This window comes from Oryctolagus cuniculus, chromosome 16 (assembly GCF_964237555.1).
Source record: "Oryctolagus cuniculus chromosome 16, mOryCun1.1, whole genome shotgun sequence".
In the NCBI taxonomy this organism is placed as follows: domain Eukaryota; kingdom Metazoa; phylum Chordata; class Mammalia; order Lagomorpha; family Leporidae; genus Oryctolagus; species Oryctolagus cuniculus.
The window spans coordinates 67,394,621-67,404,741 of record NC_091447.1 but is presented as its reverse complement, the minus strand read 5'-3'; the positions used below and the strand labels follow the sequence as shown (position 1 = coordinate 67,404,741).

Below are 10,121 nucleotides of genomic sequence, written 5' to 3'. Positions count from 1 at the left end.
GTGGAGCCAAAGGCTCTCCCGTCCCCATTTCAGTTTGGGCAGGGCCGTTAATTAAACCCAAGGACATCTCTCGCAGAATAATTCAGGCCTCCGCAGCGACTCAAGTCTGCTGTGGCTTTGCAGCAGCGAGACTGTGTAATACATAATAGACACAAACGTCATCCAGAAAATAAGATATTCTTGCAGGTGGTGTGGGACGTCCACCATAGGCAGAGTCTGGGGACACGGTCACTTCTGACCCTCACCCGTCTGGGCACCCTCTTCTCCCCAGTCCCGGATCACCTCCTGCTTGCCTAGCACAAACCTAAAGGGCTTGTGTCTGTCCCGGCAGGGAGCGAGTCTCTCTGCTTCTGCACGCGGGTGTGGCCGCGCCTCGGGAAGGTGCGGGGTCTGCGGGGGACGCCGTCGCCACCTGCATTCCCAGGGCGACCCCGCGGCTCCGCTCTTCCCTCCTTGAATGCTTTAAAAGATCCTCGCAGATCCACACAGTACTAATTTTTTTTTTCCACTAAAATAATGATTCCATTTTCTCCCGGCCCTTTTGAACCCCCACCCCCCCATGATAATCTACACGACGAAGCAGGTGACGTGCTGCCATCTGCCGGAGACTGAGGGTACTCCACGTCACCGCAAGCAGCCGCTTTTAAAACCAACCGCTTTCACTAGCAACAGCATTTTTCTGCCCCAGGACCTTTGTGTTATAATATCTGCCTACTGCTTGCTGGGGGGTGGGGCGGTGGAGAAGGTGGGGAGCGACCATTTGATAGACGAGGAAACTGAGACCCAGAGGCACCTTCCTGCTGAAGGCACAGTGTGAGATGGAAAACATTTCTGTAATTGCAGAGAATTCTATTCGGTCATGCTAGACTAGGTCTTCTCTCTCTTTTCTTCCTCTCTTGCTTGATTTTTATTCCATCTGAGCAGCTTCTGCTTGATGCGAGGTTCTGCCTTAGATGATAATCCTGGCCAGCTCAGTCGAGAATTTGCAGGGGCTAAACTGTGAAATCCATTCCCCTACGTCCTTGCTCCAATAAGTTCCTTGCATTCACCCAGTCCTGGCAAGGGTGAAAACTCCCTGTTTCAACTGCTATTGGCAGATTGGCCCTCAATGGCCAATGCTTGTTGACTATTTTGGAATTCTAGCTATGAGCTTCAACAGAAACGTCTCTAGCTACTCTGGCCACCTCTTCCTTCCCTCTTCCTCCTCCTCCTCCTCTTCTCCGACTCAACAATAACCTCCTGTGGCTTCCTCCTCTTCTTCCTCCTTCCTGGACAGACACCAATGCTATGGTGACCTTGTAGCTCTTGGGGCTTTGTACTCAATCTCTTTGTATTTTGGGGCTCATCGGAAAAATGTGTCACTTAGTTTTGTTGAAAACATTACCCCCGAGTTTCTCCACTTGAACTTCTATTTATCCTGTGTGTGTGTGTGTGTGTGTGTGTTTAGGGACTTGGGGAGCAAATCTGACTTCCTGTTTCCAGGTTGGCGGACTCTCAGCTGCAGTGTCCATCATGCCCTCTCTGCACACACCCACGGCGATATTTTATATCCTGGCTCATAGCTCCCTCCCCAAGGTGGGTTGTGGAAATGCAGACAGTAGATGCTAAGACCCTCCTCACTCCAGAAGCATCCTGCCCTATACCCAGAACAAAGGAATGCTGAGGGATCCGGATGGATGGACCTTGCTGGGTTTCCCCGCTCAGTTCAATAACAATCATGGCTGTGCAACGCAGTCTCCATGAAGACCCAGAAGGCCCCCCTGGGTCTGGAAGTTTCTGGAGAGCTGGGCACATGGAGGTTCCTGATGGTGGTGGCCCAGAGAGGGCATGGGAGCTCTGCGCCTCTTCTCCTGTGCCTCTCCCTGGGAGCTCATCACCTGTATCATTTTGTAATATTCTTTTTTTAAAGAGGTATTTATTTGAAAGGCAGAGTGGCAGAGAGGTACAGGGAGAAACAGAGAGAAAAATTCTTCCATCTGCTCGTTCACTCCCCAGATGCCCACAATGGCCAGGTCTGGGCCAGGCCAATGCCAGGAGCCAGGAGCTCCATCCAGGTCTCCTGCATGGGTGGCAGGGTCCCAAGCACTTGGGCCATCATCTGCTGCTTTCCCAGGCACATGAGCAGGAGCCGGATCAGAAGCAAAGTAGCCAGAACTCAAATCAGCACTCTGATACGGGATGCTGGCGTTGCAAGGGAAGACTTAACTGGCTGTAGCACAACACCAGCCCCCTTGTGATATTCTTTATAATAAACCAATTATGTCTCCCATATTTCTGTGAGTCACCCGAGCAAATGAATCAACCCTCAGAAGGGCATTGTGGGAAACCCAGTTTATAGCCTGTCACTCAGAAGCATGGGAAAACAGTACCTGGGATTTTGCTACTGACATCTAAGTAGGGGACTGACCTTGAGGACAGAGCCCTCACCTGTGGGAAGACAGCACGTCCAGGTAGAGGGAGCCAGAGCGGAGGTAAAAGGCACGCCCCCTGGCGTCTGCTGCGGCAGCACTGCTTGCTTGCCCACTGGTGGAGAGAAATGGTCGTAGGTTTTGGGGTCCCAGATGTCTCCCATGTTGACTGCCATAATGTGAGACAAGAGGGAAAATGGTCTCTTTTCTTCCTGTACAAACTCACACACTTTCTGACTAGTGGATTTGGAAGAAGGAATCGAATGGGTTTGTTCAGTTCATGCCCGTCCCCTCTCCCTTGAGAATCAGCCACAGAGAGGGGCTATTTTGACCAGGCTGGAGCCTGCAGTAAGCGTGGGGCGCGGGGTGGGGGGGGGGGCGGGTAGAGGAGGAGTTTCCTGTGGTCGACCAGCTGTTCCGTGCCTGAGTGCATCAGGCAAATTCAGGGCTTGAATACCAAAGTTCCCTGGGGCCCCTCGGCGCTGCTGCCTGCTCCAATCCACCCTTCGTCATCCAATTCCTGTGACTAGTCTCAGATTCAGAAGGGAAAGGAAGAGAGAGCCTGTACTGATTTTCCTCCTGCTACCTCCCAGTGCTGACAACCACATTTCCAACACACAAGCCCTTGGTGGACAAACTCAAACCAAACCATAGTAGGGGCACAGGGTTGGTGTGGTGCCCTCTGTCACACTCCCCCAAGCAGACCCAAGCTTTCCAGACACCCTTTGCCAGTGTCACAGACCTCCTTTCATCTCCCTCTCTGCTCCCCTAGCTCTGAGACTTCTGCCCCTGCCTCAACATAGTCCCTCAGATGCCCTGGGCTGGAGCTGCTAGGCTGATCATAGCATTGGGCAACTGGACCCCAACCATGGCCACATCAGGGGTACACTCATATCCCTGTCCTCGTGTGGCCCAATGCAGAAGGAATTTCTACTCTGCCCTCAAGTGGGAAAAGCAGAGGAAGAACATTTTCAGCTTCTCTCTGGTGAGTGAGCTTGGAACATGAAAGTTGTCAGAATCAAGATGGAGTCACTTGTGCTAAGCCTAATAGATAAATAAATAAATAAAGCTGGGAGGTTATGAATGCATGATTGTCTGATAGCAACTATTACAAAAGACTGCCAGAGCCATGAGCTTACGCAGAGGCCACCACTACTCTACACAGAAGGGACTTCCAGGGATTGGCATTGTTGTATACTGGGTAAAGCAGCCGCCCGCAATGCCGGCATCCCGTATGGACACCGGTTCTTGTTCCAGCTGCTCCACTTCCAATTCGGTTCCCTGCTAATGCACATGGGAAAGCAACAGAAGATGACCCAAGTGGTTGGGTCCTGTATCCACGTGGGTGACCGTAAGAAGCTCCTGATCCTGGCTACAGCCTGCCCCAGCCCTGGCTGTTGTGGCCATTTGGAGAGTGACCCAGCAGATGGAACACCCCTCTCTCTTTGTAACTCTGCCTTTCAAATAAATAAATCTTTTAAAAAGGAGGGGGGAGGAGTTCTGCAAAAACATTTGCCCTGCGACTCAGCCAAGGACCGATGTTGCTCAAGTTACAAATTTCTGCGGCCAAAGGTTATTGTTTCACAATATCTATGTAACACTCGCCTTTGAAAACCCCTTGCCTCAACTTCTCTCAGCCCCCCCCCCCCCATCACATAGGAGGCATCTGGCCTGCCAGCCAGGTGGCAAACCCACAAGGCTGGCTCCAAAACAGCTCAAATCAGAAGTAATGCTCATCTCACAGGCGAATGCTCATGGCCTCCCACCTGCAGCTTTCAAGTGGTTCTAACTGATAGGGCAAGCAAAAGAACAGCTGCTAACTTACTGAATCCCTAAAGCCACAGCCACCTGGGGGGCCCTGTCTCCCTCACTTCACTTCCTTCATCTTTCTCTCCCTGCTCATTCTATGTATTTATTTCCATTCTCATTTGGGAGGCAGAGAGAGAGACAGACAAGATCTTCCATCTGCTGACTCACTCCCCAAATACCTCCACCAGCTGCAGCTGGCCTGGGACAAAGCGAGGACACTGGGCCTGCACCCAAGTCCCCAACATGGGTGGCAGAGACCCCTGCACTGGCGCCATCACCTGCTGCCTTGTGCAGTATCGAGAAGCCGGGATCATAAGCAGAGCCGGGACTCAAAGCCAGGCACCCAGATCCCAGCAACCCAAGCAGTATCCCCACCACTGCACCAAATGCCCATCACTCCCCTTCACCCACTCTGCCACTGGGACCTCCCTCCTCTTCCTGGAGAACGCCAAGTTCATTTCCATCTCAGGGTCTCTTCCCATAGCCGGCTTCCCTTCACCTCTCAGATCTCAGGCGAGAGGGGCCTCAGCTGGTGCTCTGGTCTATTGCCTCCCAAATTCTCCCAGGGATGTGTTTACCTTTTTATCTCCCTGCCTTCTCACCCCTGGGCTCCGTGAAGGCAGGGGCCTCGTCTGTTTTATCCACTGCTGTGGCCCCAGTGCCTGCGAAATAGTAGATGCTAAAGAAACATTTGTTGAATGAGTACACGGAATGCTTTTTTGGGAAAAAAAATTTTTTAATAGCAAAATAATTGGTGCTGTGGAAAACTTAGAAAAGGCAGAATATAAACTATAGAAAATACAATTAAGAGCCTTTATTCATACTGCAATTATCAAACGGCAAGCCCCCCTTGCCCTGTCTTGTGTCCTTGAGCACGTGTAGGAACACAAATGGCATGCAGGCATGTGGGGGCGCATGCATAGACAGTACTGCCAGACTTCAAGGGGCCCCCACCTCTCAGGTCCCCCTAACTCTCGACCCTGCCCATCTGCGTCCAGGCTGCCTCTGTGGATGACCCTGACAATGAGCCTTCACTGGAGGCCTTCCTGAGGTCACGGGTTGTTAGAGGTTTAAGTCTTGGTAACAGCAACATGAGGTAGTAACCATCTTATCTAGTTCCAGTCGGGAAAACTGGGCCTCCCAGAGGCTGGCTGATCCCACTGAGGCCACACAACTCGCAAACACTGATTCCAGCTGTCGGGAGGCCCCAAGGCGTCAGCTCTACCCGTGGCTCCAGGTCACCCCGAGCCTCACTGCTGGCCCTGTCATGGTGCTCTTCAGAGGGCGTAAGGCTCAATGACAGCTGGCATGGCTGTCAGTGACGGGGGGTACGGTCACATCCACCAGTCCATGGACACTTTGGGGCAGGGCCTGACGATGACCATGCAATGGGGCAGCCCCTTACACAGAACCCTCTCTGCCTCCTGGCCTTCCCAGCCCAGCCCCTGCACCTCGAGGACTCTGAGCTTGGGCATGGCAAGGCAAGAGGAGACGATTTCTTCCGGGGAGGGCATCTCTGGGGTGATGAGCGGGCCCTGCAGGCACAGGCTCTCCAGGGCCGGCATGCCCTCCAGGGCCGCCAGGCCCGGGGCGGACAGGCCCCTGACGGTCAGGCGGATCTTGCGCACATCTCGGAGGTGGCGGCTGATGGCCAGGAGGGTGCTGTCGGCCGAGAGGGTGCAGCCCAGGACCTCGAGTCTCTGCAGGTAGTTCAGCTCCTGCAGGCTGGCATCCAGCCCGGTCTCGGTGACGCGGTAGGTGCCGCCCAGCACCAGCGAGCGCAGGGCGCGGAAGCGCGTCAGGCCCTGCAGGTGCTCGTCCCGGAAGGCGGGCACACGGTCCAGCACGATGCACTCGAGCAGGGGCAGCACCGTGGGGTCCTGCTCCCTGAGGAGCCAGGCCATGGAGATCTCGCAGCTGTGCAGCTCCAGGGTCCTCAGGGTGCAGGGCAGGCTGGTGATGGGCACCATGCTCAGGTCAGCCACGTGCAAGCAAAGGCGCGTCAGGTTGGGGCACTTCTGGCCCAGCGCCCGCAGCAGGGCGGGGGACAGCTGGGGGGCCTGGGAGCCGGAAAGCAGGTAACCTCCCATCCGCAGGGAGTGGAGCCGGGATGCCATGTACCGGCGCAGGAGGTGCCACAAGACTTTGGGCCGCATCTGGAAGAGCCACGGAGGTGGGTGACGGGGTAAGAGGGACGGGGCTTCCACGGTCCCTGGCCCGCCGCAGACAGACACGCCCCAGCAGGGTTTCCTTTCTCCACCAGTCTCCCCCATCGTCTGACTGCTAGGGCTTTGAACAAATCCACTGAAGGAGCAATCCCAAGACACCCGTCTTTGCCAACACAGCAGATTCTCGCCCCCTTCAGAGTAAGTCAAAAAGCAAAGCAACCCACCAGTGTTTTACCCCTTTCTTTTCACATTTTCATATTAATTTTTATTATTTGAGAGGCAGAGAGACAAAGACAGCTCCCATCTGCTGGTTCACTCCCCAATTGCCCGTAAGAGGAAGGGCTGGTCAGGCCAATGCCAGGAGCGTGGGGACTCAATCCAAGTCTCCCACATGGGTGGCCGGGACCCAACTACTTGAGCCATCACAGTCACCACCCAGGTCTGCTATCAGTAGGAAGCTGGATGCAAGAACCAGAGCTGGGAGGGAAACCCAGGCAAGCAGATGGGAAACGTGGATGTCCCAGCCAGCATCCTAACTACTAGGCCTATTCTGAATTTTGGGTTCTGTGTGCGTATTATGTTTAGGAACCAACGCTAGGGTCTGCTGACAGGGTTAAGCCACTGCCTATGATGCCGGCATCCCATGAGGGCGCCAGTTCAAGTCCCAGCCGCTCCACTTTTCAGTCAGCTCCCTGCTAATGCACTTGGGAAAGCAACGGAGGATGGCCCAAGTCCTTGGGGCCCTGCAGCCACGTGGGAGACCCGGATGAAGCTCCTGGCTCCTGGGTCCGACCTGGCCCAGCCCTGGTCATTGTGACCATCGGGGGAGTGAACCAGCACATGGGAGGTCTGTCTCTCTCTCTCTTTTATTCTGGAAAGCCGTGAGGAAGTAACCTCCCCATAAGCAGTGGTCGGCATTAAGACCGCCTGGCAGTGGGAGCACACATTGGCGCTTGCTGTATGCCCGGTGGGAGCGTCAGTCGCGGCTCCCGGCCCTTTCCCCGCGCGACCTCCGCGAGGCAGGGCCGATTCTTAGCCCCATTTCAAGGACGCGGCCACCGAGGCCCGCAGCAGCAGGGAAGAGGTGGACCCCGGGAGGGAGGCGTGTCCGGGCCCGGCCGCCGATCCGGCCTACCGTGTACAGCGTCAGGTCGACGTGTCGCCACAGCCAGCGGTCGTCCACCAGCCTCTTCCAATGGTGACACACCCTGGGGGAGGGGACCGGCCATTAGACGACCCCGCCCCGCAGGGACCCACTCCGCGCGCCCCCCCACCCGCCGCCCCCCGCGCCCCCGGGGCCCGGGCCGCACCTGGAGATGCGGATCCGGTCCCGGACCGGGAGGTAAGAAAAGATCTCCAGAAACACCGAGTCCGGCAGGTCGGCCAGCGTCGCCATGATGCCCCGCCGACACGCACTTCCGTTTCCGACTACGGCAGCGGCCGGGCGGGCTCGGGGGTCGCCCACAGGGGCGGCGGCCACGAACTCCGACTTCCCTCCCGCGGGGCCGTGGCTGCGTCCCGCGGCCGGACCTGCCCGAGGTGCAGGCGCATCTGACGGCCACCACCTGACGTGGAAGGCGCGGCCCGAACGCGGCCCGTGCTTGAGGGCGGGGCGTCGGTGCAAATTCCGAACGCCGGGGCGGGGCGGGGAGGGGCGTGGCCAGGCGCGGTCGGGGGCGGGGCCTGGGCGGGTCCGGGGAGGGGCCAGGCCCGGTGGGGCGTGGCCATGCGGGTGGGGCGGGGCCAGCTGCGGACCGAGCCTGGAAGGCGTGGTCTGGGTGAGAGGCCCGCGGCGGGATCAGGGCAGGGCGGGGGCGTGACTAGGACGGGGATGGGCGGGACCAGGGCGGGACGTGGCCAGGCCGAGGTGGGCGGGATCAGGGCGTGGTCAGGAGGACGTTGGGGGGCCAGCCGCGGACAGAGCCTAGAAGGAGTGGTCGTGGCGAAAGGCCCGCGGCGGGGTCAGGGCAGGGCGAGGGCGTGGCCAGGCCGGGGATGGGCGGGGCCAGGGCGTGGTCAGGCTGGCGTGGCGGGACCAGCCGCGGACCGAGCCTGGAAGACGTGGTCGGGGTGAGAGGCCCGCATTGGGGTCAGGCGGGGCGGGGCGGGATGGGACCAGGGAGGGGGCGTGACCAGGCCTGGGATGGGCGTGGTCAGGCGCGGGGCTAGCCGCGGACTGAGCCTGGAAGGCGTGGTCGGGGTGAGAGGCCCTCGGCGGGGTCAGGGCAGGGCGAGGGCGTGGCCAGGCCGGGGATGGGCGGAACCAGGGCGTGGTCAGGCTGGCGTGGCGGGACCAGCTGCGGACCGAGCCTGGAAGGCGTGGTAGGGTAAGAGGCCCGCGGTGGGGGTCAGCGCAGGATTTTGCACCGGGCAGTGCCCGACGCTCCAGCCCTGGAGGCGTGGCCGGGAGCGGGGCAGGGACGGGGACCCAGCCCGGAAGGCGGGGCAGCGGCCAGGCGAGGCTCCGTGAGAACGGAGGACATGCAGAGAATGAGATCTAGCCTTTATTCTTTTTTTTTTTTTTTTACTTAATGTTTTCCGATGCCTGCGCAAGAGGATAAATTTGCGTAAGTGGTAGTGCTTGTCCAAAGGACGTCCAAATTGTTCTCCGCAGTTGACATTCCCAGCAAGTATATCATTAAGTTCGAAAACAGAAATTCGTAAGGATAGTTAAAATTTATCTAACATTCCGATTGCTTCCATGGTTGCTTTTACAACACTGCACATCAGTTTATATGGATATAGATGTACACACATTGTATGCACCGGGGTACTGTATTGGGGGAAATGGAATTAAAAGTTTATTTTGGTGCAAGAAAGCTTGAAATCTTTGTAGAGTTTGTGTTTGCTTTTGAAAGCACAGAAAGATCTTTCATTTGTTGGTTCACGCCCCAAACACCTGCAACAGCCAGGGCAGGGCCAGTCCTAAGCCAGGAGCTGAGAACTCAGTCCAGGTCTCCCATGTGGGTGGCAGGGACCCAGCTACTCGAGCCACCATCTAGTGCATCCCAGGGTGCACATTAAGGAAGCTGGAAGGGCCGGCACTGTGGTGGAGCGGGTAAACCCGCTGTTTGCAGTGCTGGCATCCCATATGGGCGCCGGTTCGAGACCCGGCTGCTCCACTTCTGATCCAGCTCTCTGCTATGGCCTGGGAAAGCAGTGGAGGATGGCCCAAGTGCTTGGGCCCCTGCACCCGTGTGGGAGACCAGGAGGAAGCTCCTGGCTCCTGGCTTCGGATCAGCACAGCTCCGGCCATTGCAGCCATTTGCAAGACCTCTTTCTTTCTCTTTCTCTCTCTCTCTCTCTCTCTCTCTCTCTCTCTCTCTCTCTGTCTCTCTCCCTCCCTCCCTCCCTCTCTGTAACTCCACCTTTCAAATAAATAAATTAATTAATTAATTAATAAATATTAAAAAAAAAAGGAAGCTGGAATCAGGAGCCCAGCTAGGACCCAAACCCTAGGGACGTATTGATAGGATGCAGTTTTTTATTTATTTATTAAGATTTATTTATTTGACAATTAGAAAGAAAGAGGGACAGAGAGATCTTCCCTTTGCTGGCTCACTCCCCAGATGGCTGCAACAGCCAGGGCTGGGCCAGGCCAAAGCCAGGAGCCAGGGTCTCCCACATTGGTGCAAGGGCCCAAGCATTTGGGCCATGTGCCACTGCTTTCCCCCCATCCATTAGCAGGGGGCTGGGTGGTTAGTGGGACAGCCAGGACTCGAGCCCACGCCCATGT

General features: G+C 56.8%; 1 protein-coding gene across 1 annotated transcript; it reads right to left on the bottom strand.

Annotated features, from left to right (window-relative positions):
• Positions 1–4,932: 4,932 nt before the first annotated feature.
• On the bottom strand, positions 4,933–8,018 carry FBXL12 (F-box and leucine rich repeat protein 12). Its single transcript, XM_051838094.2, has 3 exons — positions 7,696–8,018; positions 7,521–7,593; positions 4,933–6,373 (listed from the first exon to the last, which is right to left on the bottom strand). Exons 1-3 carry the CDS (start codon positions 7,779–7,781, stop codon positions 5,552–5,554), a joined length of 981 nt encoding a protein of 326 aa, XP_051694054.1. The 5' UTR covers positions 7,782–8,018; the 3' UTR covers positions 4,933–5,551.
• Between the last annotated feature and the right edge of the window lie 2,103 nt (positions 8,019–10,121).